The sequence below is a fragment of the Geotrypetes seraphini genome, chromosome 1 (genome assembly GCF_902459505.1).
Source record: "Geotrypetes seraphini chromosome 1, aGeoSer1.1, whole genome shotgun sequence".
In the NCBI taxonomy this organism is placed as follows: domain Eukaryota; kingdom Metazoa; phylum Chordata; class Amphibia; order Gymnophiona; family Dermophiidae; genus Geotrypetes; species Geotrypetes seraphini.
This window is the reverse complement of record NC_047084.1, coordinates 478,223,095-478,250,418: the sequence shown is the minus strand read 5'-3', so window position 1 is coordinate 478,250,418 and position 27,324 is coordinate 478,223,095. Positions and strand designations below refer to the sequence as shown.

Sequence of the window (27,324 nt, the reverse complement as noted above, 5' to 3'; positions counted from 1 at the left end):
TGCTTGGTGTTACTTGGTCTTGTTTCTGTCTTTTTGCAGATGTACCAGCTTCATTTTTGTTTTGTCTGGTACTTGTCATGTTGTTGTTTTCTTTTTCTTGGTTATTCTTATTTCTTATATTTAGTCTCTTAGATTTAGATTTGATATTCTTAGGTTTTTAATCTCTTTTCTTCCAAAATTTAGTTTTGTCTTTTGAAGTAGAAATTTTCTTTTTAAGCCCTTTTCTTTTCAGTTATCTGTCACAATCTTGAGTATTCCTTTTTTAGTTTATTTATCTCTTTAATATTTGCTTTTTTTTCCCCTTTACTTATGTCAGTTTAAAAAATCTTTCCTTTTTTCTTTTATTTTTCTCGCTTTACTTTTTCAATGAAAAAGGGAACATTCAGTCCAACAATCTTTCCTTCTCTTAAATCTCTCTTGACTTTCACTCTCTCTCTCAATGAGACACCGTTTCAGCGTTGACAAAAAAAAATTTCTTGGTATTTGTTTATTTATTTTTTTTTTCTCCTCTCACAAGCCCAATCGCAGCCCCGATTAAGGAGAGCAACACTTTATAGAATTATTTTCCTTTATTTTGAGCAATTTGAAGCTATTGTCTTCTGTTTTTTTTTTTTCAGCTTCTCTTAATTGCCACGATGTCTTGCTTCTTTAGTTTTTTAAAGTACTAATTTTAGTACCGCTTTGAAACTTTCCTCTTTTTGGTCAGTTTTTCCCCAGCTTGGCTTCACTATCTCTTTGTATAAGTCAGAGAAAAGCTGTTAAAAATTATTTTCTTCTCAGTCTTTTTTTTTCAGTGTCAGCAGTTTCTTGTTTGTAATATATCTCAATATCTATCTATTATTGAAGAAAAATGAACAAATAGATAGGTTTCAGACAGAAGTTAAGTTAATTATTCTTTGTTCCATTTTTTCATTAAGCTGAAAATGGCCGCTTTAAACTGCCACACTTAAGAATTCTATTGGCAACATTCACATTAAGAGTATAATCTTTCTTATACCCTTTTTTTTTTTTAGTTAGTATTTTTACTTTTACATAAATTTTCTAATAATTATAGCTTTAGCAGTATTAATTTAAAACTGTATTGAAACATTTCCTTCCGTTTGCCAATTTAATATATCAGCCTTTCCTCACAGTCATTTCACATTAGCTTAAAGACATTTTGGTAGAATCAGCAAATTTTATTTAGTTAGCTACTATTCTTTTCAATATCAGCATATCTTCTTTATTGCCTCACCATTCCAGCTCTTCGATGTCTTGCCGTTTTAGCAGTGAAATAAAATCTGCAGTTTTGAGTCTTTTCACAGTTTTTAAAGGGGGTGGATTCAAACTGTCAGCTCTCTCTTTCTCTCTCCAAATCCTTTTGCTGTCAGTCACTCACCATATTATTTAAACTTTTTCCCCTCTGTCATTTATTTGTCTCCGATGATGCACCGATCTGTCACTTATCCTCAATATCGCGCCGTTTCAATGCTTAAAAAAAAAATCGGTAATCCTCCTGCAGCTCCTCTCACAAGCCCAATCGCAGCTGTGATAGAGGAGAGCGAAATTTATTCAAGTTTTCTGTTATTTCAGTTAACTTTGAGTTATTTATCTTTTTTTTATAAAAGACTCACTTTTCTAAAGCCGGTGATTCTCTCTTTCGGCTTTTCATTTACAGGCTGCTTCAGCGCTGCGTTTCAAATTTCACAGTATCGTTATAGATGAACAAAAAAACGGTACTTTGTTTTCTCAGCTCCAGTATACCTCAGGCTTCGTTTTAATTTCATTTAAAGAGGTCATCTGATTTGTATTATGTTCTTCTTCTTTGTCAATGTTTTCTTTGATGAAAATGTCCAGAAGGAAAAATATTATTTTTTATTTTATGCCTAGATGGTGAGGAGCTTTGCGACTACACTTCCATTCGTGCCTCGCGCTAAGCCACGCCCCCAACTGCCTATTACGTTATTTTCATGTAAGAATATCATCTATTATAATATTTTATTTATAATGTATGATAAAGAGAATAATTCCCTCCCCTTAACCCCTCCCCCCCTCCTTCTTTATACTATTTTCTTATCATGGGAAAATGAAATTCAAAAATCACACTCCTTTCCATACTTACTAACTGTGATATGGAATGGGCTACCTCCTCAAATTAGATCATGTTTATCTCTTCAGATCTTTTGCAAAACCTTAAAAACCACCATGTTTCATTGCTTTTTAGGCTATAGCTTCAATGAATGTTAATGGATCTTTCTTTGCGATCTAATTATGTAAACAGAATCGAGCTCCTATTTTTAGGAAATAATTCGGTATATACGACTAAGAATTAGATTAGATCTAGGTGAGTGATTAAGTCCAGGAGGAATTTTTAGAATCCCTGTCTGTTCAGCTTTTATCTTCAGGGGTGCGACATGCTGGACAGTTATACAATGGAGTACCTATATTTAGGTGCTAAGAGAGTGTCCTGGAGCTTATAAAGAAAGTAGGCATCTGTTTATATTCTTTTATAGAATACTAGCATAACGGGTAAAAATTGTGCATCCAATTTAGGCATGACTAACACCAGCCATAGAGCATAAATATTTATGCCTACATTAAGAAAAAAATGTATATAACTATGCTGCACCCATATATACAACTATCTGCAAAATATGCACATATTAACAGAATAGTACTTAGGCGTATTTTGGGCATTTACATGTATATATTCTAAACATTGTTGTGTGTTTCTGACATGTATATGTTGGCACCCATCTTGTAGAATTACAACCTTTGTGTCTACTGTAATAGGGACTGGACCAAGGGATGGTGGGAGGGCAGCAGTGGTTTTGGTTGGTGAGGGGTGCAAAGAGTGGGCAACGCTTTTGGTCTGGGTGGGGAGTTTGTTTCAGCCAAAAATGCACCAGCGTTTTCTGCCAATACCAAAACGTGGGCAAATCGGAACTAAGGGCCAGTTTCAGCATTAAAACCAAACCCAAAATTTGGTCGACCTCTAGAGCAGGAAGAGTTAATCTTACACCTTTCACTACAGAATCCACAAGGATGATGCAGTATGTCTTCAAAATAAGTTAAATTATTTTAAGAAACCAAGAATCGGTAAGGTTTCTTTGTATTTTTCTTGCTGGTGGTAACTATAGTGCAGGGGTAGGAAGCTCCGGTCCTCGAGAGCCGTATTCCAGTCGGGTTTTCAGGATTTCCCCAATGAATATGCATGAGATCTATTTGTATGCACTGCTTTCAATGCATATTCATTGGGGAAATCCTGAAACCCCGACTGGAATATGGCTCTCGAGGACCGGAGTTCCCTACCCCTGCTATAGTGGCATTTGGTTTCAGTATAACTCTTCAGAGGTACTTGCATTCCATTTTATCTTTTGTAAGCTAATCTGTAACGCTTTATAAGATAAAACAAGTGTGATGTTTTATTTGGCTGCCAACAGGTTTTAGGGACCAATTTGCTGATACTACCATCATTTCTTCTTTACTAGGACAGAAAAGTCATTGTGAAAACTATGAAGACCTTTGTTGAAAAAATTGCCACAGTAAGCATTAATTTTTTATTAACCTTTAACAGCATGATTAATCTTTTGATCCATTGGGGTCTGATGTCGAGCAATGCATTCAAGGGGCAATTCTATAACTCGGCACCTCATTTTTTATGCACGGATGCTGAACATCAGTTCTGTGACACCATCTATGCACTATGATTCCATTATAAAATACTAGTGTAAGTCGTCACTGGCACACCTAAGTACAGTGGTCTCAAACTCAAACCCTTTGCAGGGCCACATTTTGGATTTTTAGCTACATTGAGAGTCTCAGAAAAAAATAGTTAATGTCTTAATAAAGAAATGACAATTTTGCAGGAGGTAAAACTCTTTATAGTTTATAAATCTTTCCTTTTGGCCAAGTCTTAATAATAATATTGTAATTTATAGCTAAAGAAACATATGATCGAGAATCTGTTTTATTTTACTTTTGTGATTATGATAAACATACTAAGGGCCTCAAAATAGTATCTGGCGGGCCGCATGTAGCCCCCGGGCCACGAGTTTGAGACCACTGCCTAAGTGTGATCACTTAAGACATGTAAATTACCACCCTAAGTGCACCAGGTGATGCACATAATTAATTGTGTTCTAAATAAGTTATAAATACATAACTTGGAGACCTTTCCATGTGCAGCCCAAGCTCCACCCACATATACAGTTACATAAAGGGCACTTACATCTAAGTGCCAGTTTATAGAATTATCCGCTCAATGCTTAAGGAAACATCATATTTTTGAGGGAGTTGGAGGGGGGGCGAGGGATGCTTTTACTCTATAAATGACCAACTGTTGGTCCTTAGACTTAATCTGCAAGCCATGTCTTTTCTCTGCTGGATGTGCAACCAGCTGCTACACTGCATGTTTCTCCCTAAGAGGAATCGGTAGCCAGCATGGATAAGAATCGCCACCGCCACAACAAGCATTGAAGGGAGAAGCATGGTTGATAGCAAGGAAAGAAGATTGAAAATTGGTAGCATGTGTGAGGGACTCACTAGGTGTGTGAAATCAAGGTACATTTTAGTTAAGTGTGTGTGTGAGAGAGCAAAATTGATATTCTGTATGTGAGAACAGACAACCTAAATGTTGCATTTCAAAGAGCAGGCAACAGGTAAAACCAGAGGAAGAGGAGGGAGGGAGAACAGGTAATATAGGTTGTGGTCACATACAAGTCCTATTTCTCATATAGGCTCTACTTAGGACATGAAACTTCAGTATTTTATAATTCTGTGAAAAGTTTAGATGTGGAAATATAGGCAGTATATAAAATGTAATAAACTAAATTTTCTTTGAAAGCTTAAGACTTAAGAAGAATTTGAAATTATTTTGAATGCACTCAATTTAAACTATTGATCCAGATTACATTAAACTCTCCCATATGTTTTACAAACAGCTTGGCCGGACCCAGACAGATCACTATTCTGCCAGTGGGCATCAACATTTTTTCTTTTATAGAAGCTGGCTCCCATCAGCTAATTTAGACCCAGATATTCAGTGCCAGGCTATATGAGGGCCAATATTCAGTGTTGTACCTGCATAGCTAACTGGGTAAAGGCAAAGGCCAGGATTCTCAAAATAGTGCCAGAAATGGCTGGTGCCTGAAAAAAATGGCACTGGCCATACTTCACTCAAATTAAGGCACCGTTTTGAGAATCACAGTCTGTGTCAGATAGGTGCTGGAAATGTAGGCCAGGGTTTTACTGGTCTTCATTTCCGGTCCTATCTTCAACGTAGAATCATGCTTAACGGTGGTGAATGTCAATCCCGCCCCCATAACCATGCCTCTTTTGACATTCGGCGCCAGTAAGCATCTGCGTAGATGTGATTCAGGCACCTTTTTTTATAGGTGCTTCGAAGTGCCTACTTTTTTTTTCTCAATTAGTTTTTAATTGGTTTTTAATGGTGCGGTCAATTACCACACCATAAATGGCCAATTAAAACACTTGGCTCCACTCGCAGACCACCTTGGCTCTAACTGGTTAAGAGCCACTGATTATCTCCTACTGACCCGCCCAGTGTGATTTAACTGGGAAGAAGTCTTTCCTGACCAGTTTAATCATTTTGAATATCAAGCCCATAGTTTTTTTTTTGTCAGGAGAGTAAAAGTAAGAACATAAGTACCAGCTTTGTGGGTGCTTGAGTTCCTCAATACTGAACAAACTCTTTGACTGTATCCAGGGAGAGGTCATTTCCACTGGGTTTAGCCTTTTTAAATTACAGTTAATTGTACACTAGCACCGCAGTTTAGTAAAAAGACCCCAGTAAGAAGAAAAAGGAGGCTGCTTTGATTCTCAAAAGTAGTTTTAACTTTTTTGGACCATCAAATATGAATCCTTGCTGCATAAGGAAAGAGGCAATGAGTTCCACAATTGTGAACCACATACTGAGAGTCATTGTGATTGCACTATGACCTAGCAAAGGATGGAACCAAGAGCAAATCTGTCAGACTAAATGTGACCCTTCACCCTTTTCTGGGTGATATCATAGATCATATGTTCACTGTGCATTGATTCAGACTTGTGTGTTTGAGGGTCTGCAAGGAAATCTATGCAAGTCTAAACAAGTGTACTTTTTATGCAGGGGTGAGGAAGCAAAATACTGCACATACTTCTGCAAACAATGTCTGTAAGCTGTTATCACCCTTTTCCCCTCCCTTATTTCTCTTTTCCTCCCAACTTATTACCTGCTTGTGGCTTTAGCCATCCACTTCTTGCAGCTAGGTCAGCACTGTTGGCAGAGTTTTGGGGATCACTCCAAAGCAACGGCTACTTATCCTGAAGCCTTTGCTGGAGGGGATAGGGGACTTTGGCCACCACATCTTTAGGAAATGATTCCTGGGCTCCCTACCACTCCAGTCATTGCCACATGCTTTGAGTAATAAAGCATGGCTTTCCAGCACCTACAAATGCTTTGGCTCGGACTCTCTTCTGTGCATGCATCAAAATGTTCACATGCATGCAGATGGACAGACAGCAGAATAAAGACTTTGTAACAAATGTATCTTGCCATATTTTGCAACTTTTGAAGATTTTGCAAGAGTGAACTGGTACATCCTGTGTACTATTAGAATCTGGATCGATAGTTTAAATTGAGTGCTTTCAAAGAAAAAAAAATGATGTCTAAGTAACTTATTTATCAAAAAATAATTTACCATCTAAAACCATGTCAAGGCTCTCATGTCAGAAACCATACGATAGGCTCATTGGGCAGAATGGAGACTGAATGTATATATTTAACACATTCTGGTTTACTGTTGCAGGGTGAATTTTCTCACTTAGTCTTACTGGCTGCCTTTGACTGTATTGATGACACTAAACTTGTGAAGCAACTAATCATTTCTGTGAGTAATTCTTTTTTTTTTTTTTTTTTCAATACACTTTGACAAGCATTAACCAGCCAGTGCAATTTTGAGAAGGCAATTTTCAGACAGCCACATGAGTGGTTTTAACATGCGGACTTATGCAGATTTTGTAAGAGAAACTATCCACTTTATTCCTCTTTAAAAATTAGCAAGTTTACTGAAAGTGTTCTTGTACTTTGCATTTGCTTTTTATGCAGGGGTGAGGGAGCAAAATACTACACCTACTTCTGCAAACAATGTCTGTAAGCTGTTGTCGCCCTTCTCCTCTCCCTTATTTCTCTTTTCATCCCAGCTTATCAGTTGCTTGTGGCTCCAGACAGCCACTTCTTTTAGCTAGGTCAGCACTGGAGGGGATGGGGAACTTTGGCCACCACATCGTTAGGAAATGAATCCTGGGCTCCCCACCACTCTACCAATCCAATTATTGCCACTTTTTTTTTGAATAGTAAAGCCTGGCCTCCCAGCACCTATGATGCTTTGGCTCCAACTCTTTTCATCTGTGCTTACATCAACATGTTCACATGCGTGCAGATGAATAAAGACTCTGTAACAAATGGATCTTGCATAATATAAAATGTGCCTAAAAAAGTGGATCTTTCGTAACAGGTTTAAATCACTGACTTAACATAACTTTTGAAGGCATATATATAAAATGCATTTAATAGTTTGGCACACAAAACAAAACATTTGACGCATTGGAGCAGTGCCAGTTAAGCAACCATAATCCTATTTAAAAAAAGAGGTTGGCAATATCCTTACTTCAAATCACTAAGGTTTTTTTGTAGTGCAACAGGCATATCATTCCTGAACCTTTGGGTAGTCAATCTATTCCTGTGAGAATTTGTGTAGAGAGCCTCATTAGAATTTGTTGCTCCCATCTCTCTGGGCTGTTCTCCAATTCACCAGTTTGTCTCTCTACACACAAGATGGTAGGAGCCTGTCTCTGCTGGTCTTTATTTTTCCTTTGTTTTCAATTTTTTTTTTTCCTATCCGATCATGAGGCTTTTCAGTGCTGCAGAGGCTCCCAGTTCTGAGACATCTCTGGTTGTGGGAGAGCTCAGACTCTGAGGTTAGAAGTCTGTAGCCAAGGGGCAGCCTGCTTGTCAGGGCACCTTCTTGGCTGGCCTGCACTAACAGTTTGGGAGCTCAGAGATCATTCCCTTGGGAGCAAAGCTAGCCACAGGTTTTGTCCGCAGAGGGCTTGAACGCAGGCTGAGTAGTTCTGCAGTGATTTTCTCCAGAATCGAGTCCAACTGCGTTCCTCCACCCCCGACTCCACGTGCAAGGTCCGATGGGGGTTGAGAGCTCAGACCGGTTGTGGGGTCTGAGAGGTAGGCCGAAGAAGCATTCAGTCTAGTTTCCAGGCTTGTTTTAGGCAGAAGTTCTCCCAGTAAGCTAACTGCAGCTTGAGTACAGGCAGCTCCCAGCACCTGCAAAGCACAGCGAGTACAAAGCTGACAACCTTAGAACTGAAATTGGGGGGGGGGGGGGGGGGAGTCTGTAAATGTGTTATTGGGTTTTTGTTGTTTGTTGGGGTTTTTTTTGGGGGGGGGTTCTGGGGCAAGAGCTAGGATCCCCTAAAATCTGAAAATTGCTAAAATTTGACTCTTAGCTCCACGGGCCGTTTGGAAATAAAAGCCTATATTTGCCTCAAAATACTTCAATTTAGCTCAAAATCAGGTGGGATGGACTCCTCAGGTTCTGACAGCAGGCTCATCTGTCCTACCCTAAACTCGGGATACTGCTTTGATATGTCTCACAGGTTCAGGAACAGAGTGTCTGTCACACTAGAAGAAAAGATTAGGTTCTTACCTCGGTAAAATTATTTCTAGTAGACAGACACACTATTCCTGAAGCCCATCCTGTCAGATGTTCATTTGCCTTGATTGTGCCAAGGAATCCAGACATCTTGTTTCTTTCCTTTAGTCAGTCCTGATAAGGATGGAGGACGCAGTTGCCGCGTTGTAGAATCTATGGGGCATCTGTAGAATCTCCCACAGTCTTAGGGCATGTTGCGTCCAGGTTGGTGACTTGTTTGTTTTTACATTATTATGTATAGCAAATGGTTAAGTTTTCTGTTTTATTTGTTATATATTAATAATATGAGAACTGACATGTTTCTCGGGGAGAGTTCCCATACCCTCCCTAGTCAATTTCCTCTCCAGGGCTGATCATCAGCTTTGGAACAAACTAAGGAATGGAGGACAGCCCAGAGGGATAGGAAGTGGAGCAAAAGTATGCTAACAAGGCTCTCTACATGAATTCTTGTGAGAAGGGATTGACTATCCACGGGTTCAGGAATAGAATGTCTGTCTACTAGAAAAATTACTGAGGTAAGAACCTAATCTTTCCTTCCTTGCTAAATGATCTAGTTAGCAGTGTTTCTTTTAAATTCTCTGCTTACAGTGTTCAAGCTGTGGATAAAAATATAGAACCACACAAAGCAAATGGCAGGAAGACTGCATGAATGAAAATCATGTAATCCCGAGCTTTATGTCAGCCTGCTGTCCTAGGCTTCGTGCATGTGCCTAGGCAGTATGCTTTTCTGCCATTTTTTGTAAGTGTCATATGATTTCATAATAATATAAGTTGCTTGTTTCTCATTTACCAGCTTCTGCCAGATGAAAAGTGTTTTAAACCTATTAAAAGACCAGAAGGGATAGATGTAATATGGCAAAGAAAAATGGGGAGACCCAATGATCCACAGTGAAAACAATCCACCGATGAAAACAAAAACTGTGGATACAGATGTTCTGGAGTTAATTTATTAAACACTGACATATAAAACCATGAAAATTCAATTAAAAAAGTACAATGATAAAAAATACTGTGATAAAAATCCAACCGGACCCTACACGGTCCGTGTTTCGGCGAACACGCCTTCCTCAGGGGTCCTAAAAGGAAGATGTAATGATAAAGAGAAAGATAAAAAATGAAAAGATAGAAAGATAAGAAGTGACTGTGATGCATATTAGTGTCTATACTCAACTGCAAGATAAAACAAGTGAGCCAAGTGTGACATGCTATATATAGAGGCTTGAAACATCGACAAGAGACATGAGAGGAAAAAGTGCCACAGATGTGTATTAGAGTATAAACTTAAGCACAGGAATCTATAAGGTGCCTAAGAGAAGCCATAAGAATGAAAAGTTAATAGAATGAAGAAACCATGGTCCATCTTTTGACAGTTTTGAGGTTTACAATTCATTTCATTCATCAAGGCAAGATTCATTTACTGTAGCTTATTCCTGTGCCAAGAATTCCTAAGTCCATGTTCATGTGTTTTGCACATGAATAAGCTACAGTAAATTTTCTTCTTCAGGACAAGATTCATTAATCACATAGCTCAAAACTGATTAAAAAAAAAGACTAGAAAACTGCTGGGAGATATATAGATATATGTATATATCTCCCAGCAGTTTTCTAGTCTTTTTTTATATATATATATCCCACCAATAATGATTTTATTTGTTTTCAAGTGAGAACTTACCCTATAGACCTCTTCTCAACCAGGGAGTGAATGCTATTTGTGTGTATCTGCAGGAGATCAGCAGCAACCTCTCCGCTCTTGTAAACAACAAGTATGGAAGGAAGGTTCTCCTGTATTTGTTGAGCCCAAGAGACCCTGCACATTTTGTACCAGAGATCATCAAAGTTCTGCAGCAAGGTGACAAGAACGATCACAGGTGATTCTCATATTATTACATTAGTATGCTCTGCTTTTTAAATTTGTCTTTCACTTTGTTTTGAGCTTGCTTACTTTTAAGTGTAACTTTTATATTCTACTACTGCTACTATTATTTCTATAGTGCTACCAGACGCACGCAGTGCTGCACAGAATCACAAAGAGTAAGAAAACAGACCCTGCTCGAAGCAGAGGAGTAGGATTAAGGATTGAAAGCTATATCTAAAAGATGGGTTTTCAGTCTGCTTTTAAACAAGGGAAGGGGCTTGACAGACAAACTTGGGTAATTTATTCCAGGCATAGGGGGCAGCTAGATGAAAGGAACAAAGTCTGGAATTGGCAGTGGAGGAGAAGGGTAACGCTAAGAGTGACTTATCTGAGGAACAGAGTTCTCTGGGAGGTGAATAAGGAGAGAGAAGCGAGGAGAGATATTGAGGGGCAGCAGAATGAGCACACTTGTAGGTCAGCAATAAGATCTTGAACTATATGTGATGGCAGTTAGGGAGCCAGTGGTTTCTGTAGCTAACTAGGAGAGAACACACATTAACACTGTGTAGATCATTCTATGGTTACATTATTTTGGATTCCATCAAATCGCCCAGCTGAGTAAGTACTGGTGACTTTTCTCAGAAGCCCTACTATTATAACAACAACAGAAAAGGTTGTGATGTTGTCAGAAGCAGAACAGAGACAAGTAAAAAGAGAAGTTCTAAGTAGTCTGCGAGGGGCTTCCTTTTTCTTTTACTGCAGCAAGCAGAAGAAAAAGAAAAAAAAATCTTAATTAGCTGCTAACCTTTTCTGCGTTTTCCCTCTTTACGCCCCAAGACTTGGGAATTTGGGATATAAGCTCTCATGCTTGTGACATACATGAAATGATAGTTCATGTCCCATACAAAGGGGAGGATCACTTTGAAGATGGGGTGAAAAGGGCTGGTTACTCTTAAGGAGCCCTGCCAAATACCTAGATTCTCTGTAAAGCACCATCTGACCCATCCTCCTCAGCTTTTAGATAGAAAAATGAGTGGGATGTTTGAGACCATTCTGCCCACATAGGAGAAGATATTATCCAACCTCTCTTTCCTTCAAACATAAGGATTTTGCTTTCCCTGGATGTGAGCAAGATTCAATAAGACACTGCTAGCTCTCCAGCTAAAGTGAGGGTAAAATTTAGATTAGCTTTTGAAAGATGTAACTAGCATCTGATTTTCAGTTCTGGACAGCCTACCGATCAAAGAGAGGCTAAAGATTTTTCTAGTTTGACAAACACTCTATTCCTGAACCTGTGGTTAGTCAATCTCTTCTCGCAAGAATTCTTGTTGGGAGAGTCATCTGCATTCTTTTGCTCCACCTACCATCCCTCTGGGCTGTCCTCCAATTCCTTAGTTGTCTCTTTACAAGAGAGATGGTAGAAGTCTATCTTTTCTGTTCGTGTTTTTATTTTCAATTACATTTGGTCGTCATTATAGGCAGGCTTCTGTGCAGGATCATGGCGCATCAGGGGTTGGTGATTCTAGTAGCACCAGACTGGCCGAGGCAAGCGAGACATGCAGACCTGGTTCATCTACAAAGGGATCACAGTCCATGTCATCCCCGGCTGCTCACACAGGGTCCAGTTGCAAGATCCAGAACACTTTGGTCTTATTGCATGGCTCTTGAGTGTGCAGCACTACTGCGTAAAAGCTATTTGGATGGCGTGGTCTCCACCCTTCTAAGATGTAGAAAAAGGCAACTATAGCAGCATATGCGAAAATCTTTGAAGTGCTTCCAAACTTGGAGCGTGCAGAGGAGGGAGGACCTGAACTCTGCACTGATCTCTGTAGTGCTCGCCTTCCTACAGGAAGGTTTGGAGAAAGGCCTAGCGGTTGTCTCCCTGAAAGTTCAGATTGCGGGGCTCTCGTGTTATGGGCCTAGGACTAATAAGAGCGCTGTAGCCGCACATCCAGATGTGACCAGACTTTTGAAGGGAGCATTGCACCTCCATCCTCCGGTATGACAACCTTTTTCTAGCATGGAGTCTTAATCTGGTCCTCTGGGTGCTTATTAGAGTGCCCTAGGAACCTTTGGAGCATGCTTCTCTGATGGACATCACCATCAAGATGGTGTTCTTGGTGACGATTATCTCAGCCTGACAGATGTTGGGAACTACAGGCTTTGTCATGCAGAGATCCTCTCAGAGTTTTGGATTCAGGTGTGGTCTTACTCACAGTCCCATCTCTCTTACTGGAAGTGGTTTCCAGCTTCCATATCAACCATATCTTAGCCTTTTGGAATTCAATCTGGGATCAAATAAATTGTTTATTGGAAAATCATGTAGCGTTATCTTATGATACTGTGATATTTGGAATTATGAGAAAAAAGAGTCAGATATCATCGTGTAACCATAAACTTTTATTGATCATGACAGGAGTTGCCATCCAACATATTACTAATAATTGGAAAGATCACAGTAGACTTAATTTTAATTTCTGGTGGAATTCGTTTTGTCACCTATATAGAATGGAAATTATAAAAATTTTATAAAAATATGGAAGCCATTAACATCTTTTTGTCATGATTAAATGCCATTTTTCTATTAATTATACACAATTTAGTATTGGGAGGGGGGAGAGTTTATGATCTTACAATTAATAATGGGCTTAGAGGAGGGTGGGGGAGGGTTGTTTATAAAGTATACTGATAAGATGTTCAAGTGGTCTATTTAATATTGTTAATATGAATTTTGTACACTTGATGAAAGCTTAAAAATGAATAAAGAATTAAAAAATAAAAAAAACCCAAGAGGTACGCTGGCTGCCTTCACTTTCTCGGGATCGAGAAAGAGTGATCAGGTGTTGAAAGTGTTGGATTTGTGCAAACTCTTACTGTGGTATCTGGAGGTTACGAATAAATTTCAGTTATCAGATCATCTGTTCGTATTGGTAGCGGCTGCCTGTAAAGGCCAATCAGACTCAAAAGTGACCATTTCCAGATGTATCTGTATGGCTATTTCTGCAGCCTATATCGGAAATGGAAAGCGCCCAGCTGTATCCATGAAGGCGCACTCCACTAGAAGCTTAGCTTCCTCATGGGCTGAATCTTCGGTGGTGTCCCCAGAGGAAATCTGTAGAGCAGCCACTTGGTCTTCTCGCCATATATTAACAAAGTTTTACAGGGTAGACATGGCGGCCAAACAAGACTCCACATTCGGATCTTCAGTTCTGACAGCAGGCTCATCTATCCCACCCTAAACTCAGGGGACTGCTTTGATATGTCCCACAAGTTCAGGAGTGTCTTTTTCACTAGAAGGAAAGATTAGGTTCTTTCTATCTGTTATATGTTTAATAATATGAGCAGAAGTTTCTTGGAGACAGTCCCTGTATCCCTCCTTACTCTCTTTCCTCTCCAGGGCTGAACATCTGCTTTGGTACAAACTGAGGAATTGGAGGACAGCCCAGAGGTATGGGAGGCGTAACAAAAGAATGTTAATGAGGCTCTTTACAAGAATTCTCGCAAGAAGGGATTGACTTATTTGCAGCAGTGTCTTGCAAACTCTCTGGAGCCGTGGCACACTAAACTCGGAGCTGTGGCTGGAGAGCATCTCGAAATGCGCAGTTGTTGACATGATAACATCATGCACATGCATGACATGTTGACATGCGTGAAAGTCCTCCAGATGGGGCCCTGAGCCGCCAGTGGGGGGGGGGGGGGGGGGGTGCTGGAAGAGTAGAGGTACTAGCTGACTGCCTACAGAACGTGCTTCTCGCCACAAGAAGCACATCCTGTAGGCAGTCAGCCGGTGCCTCTCCTCCTCACTGGCAACTCGCACCACACCATGAATCTTGCACACAGTTTGCGATACACTGATCTTTAGGAGTGTCTGTCTACTAGAAAGAAAATTACCGAGGTAGGAGCCTAATCTTTCCTTATGTAAACCATTGGCCTCGGGATGATTACATACCACATATACTAAAAACCACCATCAGAATGCATGCCAAGAATATCTTGGTCAACTCTCAGCATCAGGAAGTACATATCAATGAAAACTCTACCCTTTTAGGGTCCAGCAGTTTTACCTATTCCCTGAGGATTGAGAAAGCAGGGATTTTATTTCAAACATCACCTGGTCAGAAAGAAAACATTAAGTTCTTTCCCATCTTAGACCTAAAAGTTTCAATAGGGTGTTTTGCTTTAAAAGGTAGGACTTTAATAATGAAGTTTTCTAAGAAGGATATCATGTTCCCTTTCTCCACCCCTTCCGGTATCCCTATCACTCTCAAATTCGACCTCCTCATCCTGTTCGAGCAGTCCTCCAGCTCCCTGGTAAGCAAGTCTATTTTCTCTCCGTCCTCTTTAAGTTTTTTCTTTAGAAATTCAAACCCTTCAACATTCTTTTCCAGTTGGTTAACTTTATTTTCTAAGACCTCCGTTCTCCTATTTAATGTGGATACTTCATCCTGTAACTCGTTCAGCTTTTTTGAGTTTGACAAGACGATTTCTTTTATGGCTTTAATTTCTTTAAACATTTCTTCTTCCCATTTGCTGTCCTTTGGCAATGGAGTTTTTGAGGGTGTCACCGGCTCCGGTTTCGATCGCTTTACGCTGCCAGCGTTTGTTATTGCCGCGTCATTTTTTGTTTGTTTACCAGAGGCCATCCTGATTTACTAATTTGAAAAAATTCAAAACTTTCTATTTTTCCTGACACTAGTTTATTTAATATAATGTCTGTTAATAGCAGGAGCTCCTTCCTCACCCGACCATTCGCGCGAGGTTCCAAGCCACGCCCCCGTTAACAGAACATCTTGATGCCCCACCCCAATAGGAAGTATAATTGCCAACAGCATATTTTGCTTTTGGCCTCATGTCAGTTCAGTGGAATGCTTTAGCCATGGTAGCAGTGCATTTTCACAAGATGAAAATATGCATTTGCCTATCTGGATGATTGGCAGCTGATCAGGAGTTTCTCTGCGGGTGGTGCTAGTGATCAATGACTAAATCCATCTGACTGTTGTCACCAGGATTCATTATAAATAGGGCTTCTGATTCTAGGGGTTTATTTTTGAGGCAACTAGATGCTTTTCTAGGATTAGAAAAAATGGTTTTATCAGTATATTCATGTCAAAAACAATCTTTCTGTGACTTTTCAGGTGGATTTCATTAAAATGCAGTTTTACAATGCTTCTCCTTTTCAGAGCATCAGCTTGTAGAGGAGTACCTAATGGTTATTGCAGTGGTCTGAGAATCAAGGTTTGGACAATTTCCTGGAGGAAAAGTCCATAATCTGCTTTTGAGACAGATATAGGGGAAGCCACTATTTGCCCTGGATCGGTAGCATGGAATGTTGCTACTATTTGGGGTTTTGCCAGGTACTTATGACCTGGATTGGCCACCGTGAAGACGGGATACTGGGCTAGATGGACCATTGATCTAACCCAGTAAGGCTATTCTTATGTTTCTTTTGTTCTTAAGGGAACCAGGTTCAATTCCCACTGTAGCTTCTTGTGATTCTGGGCAAGTCATTCAACCCTCCGTATTCGCGGTGTGTAACAAACCCACTGCAGTGGCTTTTTTCCTAAGAAATGTGTAAAGTTTAGTTCCAGTGCAGAAGAGCTGACCAGGTCAGTGCCCTGGAACTTGCAGGCGATGACTACCTCTGGAATAACCAGGATGAGACAGGGAAAGTTTGGCAGGAAAGCTTGTACTCTTGTATAGAGCCTTGAAATCCTGGCAGGAGACTTGTTCCTGAAATGTTTGCTGTTCCTTTAAAAAAGGAGCAGGGAAATCTGACTCCTGACAGACGTAACAGTTTTCTATAGAACTGATTCATCTCCCCCCTCAGCCAGGCAGAGGGGGTGTGGTTTGGAGCTCCCTAAATAGAAGCCGGTGAGGGAGTCGGGGAGAGAAGTGAGGAATGGGACAGGTGATTATTTTGAAACAACAGAGAGTGTACCAGAACCTAGTGTGGAACTGAGGAGAATCAATGGCTGTAAAAGTGAGTGTGTGGACTGTGCCATTAACTCTCAATGTCAAACTTCAGCAAAACAAAAAATAGGAAAAACCAAAACATTTTCTCTGAGCTAATTTTGAAAAGACAAAAACCACTAGCTCAGAAACATTGCAGCCCATAAGCAGGAAAAACTTCTGCCAACACAAGACACTTTCTTCTAGGCAAAATATTCCAAACAAAAATACCGTTTAAAATAATGTCCTCCTCAGAGAGTTAATGGCACAGTCCACACACTCACTTTTACAGCCGTTGATTCTCCTCAGTTCCACACTAGGTTCTGGTACACTCTCTGTTGTTTCAAAATAATCACCTGTCCCATTCCTCCAGTTTCTCAGTCTGTCTGGGAAAGCAAATGTCTTCTCTTCTGTTGGGCACTTCCCAGCTCGTACTTCCTCTTCTTTCCTCTCTCCTCCCCTCTCTGCTCTCCTCACTTCTCTCCCCGACTTCCTCACCGGCTTCTATTTAAGGAGCTCCAAACCACACCCCCTCTGCCTGGCTGTGTTTACTGCTGAAATTCTTTGCTTGTGTTATTTTTGAAAACAGTTGAATTGTTCTGTGAGAAACAGGATGCTTTGAACCCAAACACGAAGCCTGGCCAGTGGCCAAGAAAAATAAATCTTAAGAACTTGTGAGGGAAATCCTTACCCAAAATACTGGGGTTTAACCATAACATAGCTGTTGCCAGGCCTGTAGGGTACCCCAAACTAAAGGGGACATGCCGGGCCAGTATTTTGTCGCAACCCAGGTGGTTTGCTGCGCTCATCAGAGACCCCGGGTTGTCACGGGTGATAGGGGATTAACATACCCGTGAACTCAGAAAAAACATGAATAACTGGTTGGAACCTAGAAGGGTTCATCAACATACAGTGAGCGCCAGGATCCTTGGAGTTACCCCGCCCTCCTCTTCTACAACTTCTTCCGCATCACCAATCCTCTTTCCAATACCTTGAGCTGCTCTATGGCTCATAATTAGAGCGACATGGAGCACATGTACTCCCCTCCACCCCCTTACTCGGGCTGTGGGGAAATCTATCAAGACCCCTCAGCATTTCTCAGCACATCTACAACCTCTCTTCCTTACTCACCCCTTTCTTACCCTTCCCCAAAAGCAGCCACGGATGGTGGGATCTTTCCAGGCATTTCAGACTATCCCAGTCTGTTCCAGCCTCTGTGTCAAAGAGAACTGCACAGCTTGCCCTACCACAAGCCTTTCCCCTGCCCTCTGGAGTCAATTCGTGTGCCCCTGTCTCTTACCTCTCTCTCCACAATTTGCAATTTCACTCTAGGGGGCCCCTCGATTTTTTCTGTGCACACTGGGAAGCACCAAATTTTTCCTGTGCATGTTGGGAAATTATGTAATTTGGGGGAAGGAGCAAGCATGCTAAAAATCGTGAATTAACGAAACCATGATTGCTGAAACTGCTAATACGGAAGGAGGATTGTAATCTGTAAACTACTTTGATTGTAACCATAGAAAGGTGGTATATCAGGTTGCATTCCCTTTCCCCATCTGCCCTCAGCATAGCCTGCCTTGTATCAGCTCGCAATCTCAGGATCTTCTTCCTCCAGCTGCTGCCTTATTCCTATTTATGCTGGTACTGCACAAGAGTTTGAACACTAGAGCAGATATGTATCTTGTGAGACATACCTGCTCTTATAGTAGAGGCAGCGAGAGGCTGAAGTAGGAGTGAGGGATCAAACAAGGACAGGGCATTGGGCAGGTGGTTCCTCAAGATTCTAGCCCAATCCATTCACCCTACCTCAGTAATACTGTGCTACAGTGATGCAAGCTGAGTGATATCAGAGCAGGTTAAGAACTGTTTTTGAGGGAAGGGGAATTTGGTTATAACGGGAAACCCAAAATTCCCCATTGGGGCTTGTTTTTATCAAGGTATTTTGCTTTATAACAGAAAACAGAAGCTCTAATCCCATGTAAGACCTTCACTTTAATGGGAATTCATAGTAGTTCTGCTATTGACAATTTGAACAAATGCACACCTCTTCCACAACCTGCCACCACCAGAAAGAATCACCATGCTTATGTTCATGGTACATAAGTCAGCATACATCAGCATGAAAAAAGTTGAGTTTGTTCTGCCCAAATGGCATTAAAGTAAACATAGATGCAAGACACATGTAACCTTTAAGACTCCTGGCCTGATGGTTAAACCTGTTAAATTTAGCAAGAGGACACACACAGCAACACATGCACACTTACTTTATCCCAGGACAAGCAGGCAGCATATTCTTGACTGATGGGTGACGGCACCGACAATTTTAGAGTGATTGCACTCTAAGAACTTAGAAAGTTCTAGCTAGGCTGCACCGCGCATGCGCGAGTGCCTTCCCGCCCGACGAAGGCGCGCGGTCCCCAGTTTCTTAGTTTCCGCGGAGCTAAGAAGACGCGTGTATTCCAACGGCTGTTGGACTCTCTTTTTTTTTTCGCCTTCCCGCTCGCGCATTTTTCTTTCGTGAAACTCTTCACGTTTTCTTTTTTTCTTCTATTTTGATACAATTTAAAAAAAAAACAAGTCTAATTTTTTCGACTTTTTCGGTCGGCCCCGGCGGGGCCTGTTGGCACCATCGAAGCCTCAGGCTTCGATTTTGCTACAGCCGTTTTTCCCTTCATGCCCCCTTCACTGGGTTTTAAAAAGTGTCAGCGGTGTGCACGCCCTATTTCTTTACCCGACCCGCACAAGTGGTGCCTTCAGTGTTTGGGTCCGGACAATAGGGCAGAAACGTGCACCCGCTGTAGTTCTCTTCAAAAGAGAACTTTGAAGAATCGCCAAATTCAACAGCGGATTCTTTTCGGTGCCGCTATGGAAGTTCCACCGGCATCGACTCTGGCAACTTCCTCCAAGTCGACACCGGTGGTTTCGACACCGCAAAACCCATCGTCGGTGTCGCACCCCTCAGGTAAGCCGGCTAAGAAGCCATCCCCTACTGTTCTTGGCCCGCCAGTCGAACATGCAGTGAGCCAAGTCCTGCAGACTGCGCACCGGCCCCGCAAATGCTCTGCTCCCATAGAAGTGACTGCCTCTTCATCGACATCGACTTCGCCTGAGCGTCGAGCTGCACCGCAGGTACCGAGCAAGAAAAAAGCGGTACCGGTGCCATCGGGACCGTCTTTGGATGAGCGTATAGCAACCATCCTCCAGGTCCAGCTTAAGGAGCAATTACAACACTTGCTCCCGGCTCTACTAACTCCGAACCTTCCGGTGTCGGTCCCCATTGAGCCTCCGGTACCGATCGTCGACCAGCCTCTTTTGTCGGCATTGACGTTATCGGTACCGCTTAAATCTGCCTCTTCCATGTCTATACCTATTTTATCGGCAGAGCCGAAGTCTCTTCGACGTACTGCTCACTCGGCCTCTGATCCGGTACCGCTCTCTGTCACCCGTACCGTTTTACAGTCACCGGGTACGGTGTCGATGTGTTCAGGCAAATTGGTACGCAAAACCAGGCATACCGAATCCTCTACTGCTCTATCTCAGGGCCGTCTTCCATCGGTACGTGACCCTGATTTATGGGATGATTCCGAGGATCCCCTCGGTACCGAGGAGGATTTTTCATCGGATGAGGCTGACCCATCGGTGCAGGATCCTGCTAGTAAGCCAGAGCACTCTTCCTTCACTAAATTTCTTCGGGAGATGTCAGACACCCTTTCTTTCCCATTGGAGTCTGATTCTAAGAAGTCAAAAGCATTTCTGGATGCTTTAGACTTTGACCAACCTCCCAAATAATTTTTAAAGTTACCCCTTCATGATATATTGAGGGAAACTTTTTACAAAAATTTGGAAACTCCTCTCACCATTCCAGGAGCTCCAAAGAAATTGGAATCACTTTATAAAGTTATTCCTATTCCAGGGTTTGACAAACCTCAGCTTCCACACGAATCTTTGCTGGTGGAGTCAACCCTAAAAAAATCTGCAGGCTCTAGTGTGTATGCATCTGTCCCTCCTGGCAGAGAGGGCAAGGCTATGGACAAATTTGGTAAATGACTTTACCAGAATGCTATGTTGGCCAACCGTTCAGGTAACTATGCGTTCCATTTCTCCTTTTACCTGAAACATCTTATCCAGCAGAGGGCCACTTTTCAAAAATATATTCCTGACCGCAAGCTTTCTGCTTTTCAACAATGCACTGCCAGTCTCTTGCAGCTCAGGAAGTTCATGGTCCGTTCCATCTATGACACTTTTGAACTGACATTCCGAGCTACTGCTATGTCTGTAGCGATGAGACGATTGGCATGGCTTCGCATCTCAGACCTTGATGTGAACCACCAGGACCGCCTTGCCAATGCTCCCTGCCTGGGTGATGAGCTGTTTGGGGAATCTCTGGATACCACCACTCAGAAGCTGTCTGCTCATGAGACGAGATGGGATACTTTATTGAAAAACAAAAAGAAACCCCCACCTACTCGTCCTTTTAGGCAGCAGATGTATCGGAGGTGTTTTTCTGCTCGACCAGTCCAGCCTCATCCTCCTCAGCCTCGGAGGCAACGGCAGCAACAACAACAGGCTCGCCAACAACAACCGCCTGCCATTAAACCTGTTGCTCAGCCTAAACAGACTCAGCCCTTTTGACTCGCTTCTCTAGGGCATTGCCAGTCTTCCTCCCTCATGTCCTCTTCCACAGCCTATAGGAGGTCGACTAAACATTTTTCTGACTCGATGGGAAGTAATCACCACCGACCAGTGGGTGCTCTCTATCATAGCCCACGGCTACTCCCTCAATTTTCAGTCTCCTCCGCCGTTAGGCCTGCCAAAAGAGTCTGCTTCCAACAAGTCTCAGTCCCTCCTTCTCGCTCAAGAGGTTCAATCCCTTCTTCTTCTCAATGCTATCGAAGAAGTTCCTCCAGATCAGCGAGGTCAGGGATTTTACTCCAGGTATTTTCTAGTTCCCAAAAAGACCGGAGACCTCAGACCTATATTAGATCTCAGAGATCTCAACAAATGTTTGGTCAAGGAGACGTTCAAAATGCTCTCTCTTGCCATCCTCTACCCTCTTCTCACTCAGGGCGACTGGCTATGCTCCCTCGATCTAAAAGAGGCTTACACACATATTCCTATCCATCTGACGTCCAGGCAATATCTACGCTTTCTCATCAATCAGCATCATTATCAGTACAAGGTGCTACCCTTCGGTCTGGCCTCCTCTCCCAGAGTATTCACCAAGTGTCTGATTGTGGTAGCGGCCTATCTCCGCTCTCACAATTTTCAAGTCTTTCCTTATCTGGACGACTGGCTGATCAAGGCTCATTCTCCTCAGGCGATTCTGCTTGCCACCAACCAGACTATTCACTTCCTTCAACTGTTGGGTTTTGAAATCAATCTACCCAAGTCGCACCTCATTCCAACCCAGCGACTTCAATTCATTGGAGCCATTCTGGACACTGTTCTGATGAGGGCGTTTCTTCCATCCGACCGCCTTCAGACCATCCTTCATCTCTGTTGGCAGGTGTTTCAACAGCTTACCATCTCTGCGAATCACATGATGGTGCTCTTGGGGCACATGGCTTCGACAGTACATGTTACCCCCTTCGCACGTCTCCACCTGCGTACTCCTCAATGGACCCTAGCGACGGATCCTTGCTCACAACACATATCTGTGACCTCGCCTCTTCGACAGTCGCTTCTTTGGTGGTTGACATCTTCAAATCTATCCAGAGGTCTACTGTTCCATCTACCTCCTCATCATTTCGTGATCACCACAGACGCATCCCCTTATGCCTGGGGAGCTCACTTGAACGAATTCCAAACTCAAGGGTTTTGGACTGTCCAGGAAAAGAAACACCACATCAATTTCCTGGAACTCCGGGCAATGTTTTATGCCCTCAAGGCATTTCAACATCTTCTCTTTCCTCAAGTACTGCTCATTTGCACAGACAATCAAGTTGCAATGTACTACATCAACAAACAGGGAGGGACGGGCTCTCGCCTGTTGTGTCAGGAAACCCAACGGATTTGGTCTTGGGCGACAGCTCGTCATTTATTCCTGAAAGCTGTCTACATTCAAGGGGAGCAGAATTCATTAGCAGACAATCTCAGCAGAATTCTCCAACCTCACGAATGGACTCTCGACCCCTTGACTCTCCAGTCCGTTTTCGCTCAATGGGGCACTCCTCAAGTGGACCTTTTTGCAGCTCCTCACAATCATCAGCTGCCCCTGTTTTGCTCCAGACTCTACTCTCCTCACCGTCTGGCACCCGATGCATTTCTCCTGGATTGGACCAATCTCTTCCTATATGCGTTTCCTCCTCTACCGCTCATGCTGCGGACATTGTTCAAGCTCAGGAGGGAGCAAGCCACCATGATTCTCATCGCTCCACGGTGGCCCAGGCAACATTGGTTCTCCCTTCTACTTCAACTCAGTTCCAGGGAACCCATACTTCTTCCACTATTTCCTTCTCTGCTTACTCAGCATCAACAGACCCTACTGCATCCCAACTTACAGTCTCTACACCTGACAGCTTGGTATCTCTCGGGCTGACTTTGGCTCAATCACTCCTTTCTCAGCCTGTCCGTTCTATCATTGATGCTTCCAGGAAACCGGCCACGCTTCAGTGTTATCAACAGAAGTGGTCTCGCTTTTCTTCCTGGTGCCTCTTACATCACCATAATCCCATGTCTCTAGCAGTGGGACTGGTGTTGGACTATCTTCTTTCCTTATCTGACTCTGGTCTCAAATCTACTTCTATCAGAGTTCATCTTAGTGCCATTGCTGCCTTTCATGAGCCAATTCATGAAAAACCCCTCTCGGCTCATCCTTTGGTTTCTAGGTTCATGAGGAGCCTTTTCAATGTGAAACCACCTCTCAAGCCCCCCCCTCCTGTAGTCTGGGATCTCAATGTGGTTCTTTCTGCTTTAATGAAGCCTCCTTTTGAACCTTTGGCCACAGCGCATTTCAAATTTCTTACTTGGAAAGTGGTCTTCCTTATAGCTCTCACTTCTGCCAGGAGGGTCAGTGAACTGCATGCACTAGTGGCCGATCCACCTTTCACTGTTTTTCACCATGATAAGATGGTCCTCCGTACACATCCAAAGTTTCTCCCTAAGGTTGTGTTTGACTTTCATCTTAATCAGTCCATTGTCCTACCTGTATTTTTTCCAAAGCCTCATTCTCATCCAGGTGAACAGGCTTTGCATACCTTGGACTGTAAACGTGCTTTGGCTTACTATCTTGAACGCACCAAACCTCACAGATCATCTCCTCAACTGTTTTTGTCCTTTGATCCTAACAAGTTGGGTCATCCTGTATCTAAACGCACCCTATCCAATTGGCTTGCTGCTTGCGTTTCATTCTGTTATGCTCAGTCGGGCCTGACACTGGAAGGTTCTGTCACGGGCCACAAAGTTAGAGCTATGGCAGCGTCTGTAGCTTTCCTCCGTTCTACTTCCATTGAGGAAATCTGCAAGGCTGCTTCTTGGTCCTCAGTTCATACTTTTACATCTCACTATTGTCTGGATGCATTCTCCAGACGGGATGGACACTTCGGCCAATCTGTTTTACAAAATTTGTTTTCCTAATGGCCAACCTTCCCTCCATCCCTCTTTTTGTTAGCTTGGAGGTCACCCATCAGTCAAGAATATGCTGCCTGCTTGTCCTGGGATAAAGCACAGTTACTTACCGTAACAGGTGTTATCCAGGGACAGCAGGCAGATATTCTTGCGTCCCTCCCATCTCCCCGGGTTGGCTTCTTAGCTGGCTTATACTAACTGGGGACCGTGCGCCTTCGTCGGGTGGGAAGTCACTCGCGCACGCGCGGTGCGGCCTAGCTAGAACTTTCTAAGTTCTTAGAGTGCAATCACTCTAAAATTGTCCGTACCGGGGCTCCGTCGGTGCCGTCACCCATCAGTCAAGAATATCTGCCTGCTGTCCCTAGATAACACCTGTTACGGTAAGTAACTGTGCTTTCCATAGCCTTTCATTTTCTTTGTTACTAATTTTACTCTGAAAACTACTTTGCGAAGCAAACAGATTTCTTATTGGGGCTGGTCTCAGCGTGGCTGCACTTTTCAGGGCTGTATTGTTTGTTCCCCTGATGAGCCAAACATTGGTGAAACAAGGTCGCTTGTTGAGAAGATTGGAGAAGACGTGACTGCGTTGGAGCTCAAGTCGTCTTTTGTCAGCTCAAGTCCTTGAACGTGCCTCAAGGTGACTTTGCCCTTTCCTGAACCTGAGCTGTTCTGTGAGGGAGTTTTTTGCCGGTGAAAGTATCAAAAGCAGTTTTGATTTGTACCTTTTGGTTCTATACTGCTACATTAGTCTGAGGCTTTTTCTCCCTCTTTTTGGGTACATGCTGGGTTTAAAGAGGGAGGTACCTCAGTGCCACAATCACACAACATTTTGACTCATTATATGAACATATATGTTGTGCGTCCTGGTATGATTTGGTATAGCATTACCATATAACATCTGGTGCCTTGGGCAAGGCCAGATTAATCAATGGGCAGGCTTTGCACATACTTTGTGTCCACATGTTTGTGTGTGTGTGTGAGGGTAGTGCCTATGAAATGTGCTCAGGACTCATGAGTTCAGGATCACCAACTGTCTGCCTGTTTCCAGAAATCAGCAGAATTTTACATTAATGTCCAGAAAGAAGGGTGGGTGGATGTTTTTCTAAATTAAAACTTCTATCTATAGTTCTCTATTTCCCCACACTCCACATTATGTCCTTGTGAGTGAGGCTACCCTGCCTGCATCCATTGTAACTAGCAGCAGAGACTGTAGGTAGGATCCAGCCAATGGGAAGAGCACTGGAAAACATCTGTGATCCAAGGAAAGGAAGATTTGTCTGTGGAGAAATTGTCTATGGTGTAGAAGTAAAGTTTCTGCATCTGGTGGGAGGAGGGTGATAAATTAACCCTCTCCAAAAATGCCTCAGTGCATTTTTAGGTGTCAGGTCAAAAGCGCGCCGGGACAAAGGCGCGCGCAGACAATTGAGCGCAGCGCGGAGGCACGCACCGCACGAATTTACTGTTTTTACGGCTCCGACGGGGTGGGCGTGGGGGGGAACCCCCCCACTTTACTTAATAGAGATCGCGCCGCATTGTGGGGGGTTGTAACCCCCCACATTTTACTGAAAACTTAACTTTTTCCCTGTTTTTAGGGAAAAAGTTAAGTTTACAGTAAAATGTGGAGGGTTACAACCCCCCAAACCACCCACAACGCCGGCGCGATCTCTATTAAGTAAACTGGGGGGACTCCCCAACAAAACCCCCCGTCGGAGCCCCTAAAAACTGTAATTTTCTTCGGCGCGCGCCTTTGTCTTTCGCCGACTTGTCTATGAACCCATTTTTATGGAAGAAGCAGCTTCAACAAGCAGTATTGTGATTAAGAAAATGCAGCTTTCAAACCTCCTTCCCCTTTCATCTTCTCTCCTGATCACACACAGAATGTGCACTCTCACATACCAATGCACAAACACAAACTCATGTAAATTTGTACGCACACACATAAACATATGTATTTACATATTTACATGCAGAGGAACTGACACACACATACTATACATAAATATATGTACCGTATTTTCACGTAGATAACGCGCACCCGTGTAAACGCGCACACGGGTATAGCGCGGGGAAAACACAAATTTATGTACAGAAATTTTTGTATACCGCGCACACCCGTATACCGCGCATGCTGCCCGACTCTCCAGTCGCCCGCCCCGACTCTTCTTTCGCCCCCCCCGCCTCTCCTCTCCCCCTTGAAGTCCTGTCCCCACCCTGAAAGCCTGATGCCCCCCCCGACGTCCGATTCATCCCCCCCCCCGCAGGACCGCTCGCATGCACCCCCACCCTGAAGGACCGCTCGCACCCCCACAGCCTCCCGACCCCCCCCATCATGTAGAAGCTCCTACTGGTGTCCTGCTGCTTCCCCTCTTGCCCCGCCGACTCCCCGACACGATCGGGGCAAGAGGGAGCTCAAGCCCTCTTGCCCCACCGACTCCCCGACACGATCGGGGCAAAAGGGAGCCCAAGCCCTCTTGCCCCGCCGACTTCCCAACTCCCCGACAATATCAGGCCAGGAGGGAGCCCCCCCCCCCCCTAGTTGTTCGGGCCAGGAGGGAGCCCAAATCCTCCTGGCCACGGCGACCCCCTACCCCCACCCGGGAGCCTTAGGTCCCTCCTGGGGGCGGGGCCTTGGGCACATGGTCGGGTTGGGCCCATGTGCCTCAGGCCCCGCCCCCAGGTGGGACCTAAGGCTCCCGGGCCTATTCTGATTGGCCCAGGCACCTTAGGCCCCACCAGTAGGCGGAGCTTTGGGACTCATTCCGTCGTTGGCTGCCTGCCGGACAGGCGGGTTTGGCTCCCGTCTGTCCGGCCAACTACAAAAAGGTACGGGGAAGGGGGGGTGGGGGTGTCGTGGGGGTCGGCCAGGGGGGTCGCGGGTCGGCTGGGGGGGCGGTCGGAGGTTCTTGGGGGGGGCGGTCGTTGGGGGGGGGGGGGGTTTGCGTCGAGGGCAGGAGGGCCTGGGATCCCTCCTGCCCGTAATGTAGTGCGGGGTGGGATTAGGGGGTCGCCGTAGCCAGGAGGGTTTGGGCTCCCTCCTGGCCCAAAAAACTAGCGGGGGGGGGGGGGTCGCCAGGGCCAGGAGGACTTGGGCTCCCTCCTGGCCCGATATTGTCGGGGAGTTGGGGAATCGGCGGGGCAAGAGGGCTTGGGCTCCTTTTTTCCCCGATCGTGTTGGGGAGTCGGGGGGGCAAGAGGGCTTGAGCTCCCTCTTGCCCCGATCGTGTCGGGGAGTCGGCGGTTCTTCGG

The 27,324-nt window shown here is 43.7% G+C and overlaps 1 protein-coding gene across 2 annotated transcripts in view; it reads left to right on the top strand.

The window, feature by feature from the left end:
- PUM3 (pumilio RNA binding family member 3) overlaps positions 1-27,324 on the top strand; it is a 142,576-nt gene that overhangs the window by 95,436 nt on the left and 19,816 nt on the right. For both annotated transcript variants that reach the window (XM_033925312.1, XM_033925303.1), the window contains exons 12-14: positions 3,471-3,524; positions 6,789-6,869; positions 10,434-10,576. In XM_033925312.1, coding sequence (XP_033781203.1) covers positions 3,471-3,524; positions 6,789-6,869; positions 10,434-10,576 — 278 coding nt within the window. The remainder of the gene's footprint in view (positions 1-3,470; positions 3,525-6,788; positions 6,870-10,433; positions 10,577-27,324) is intronic.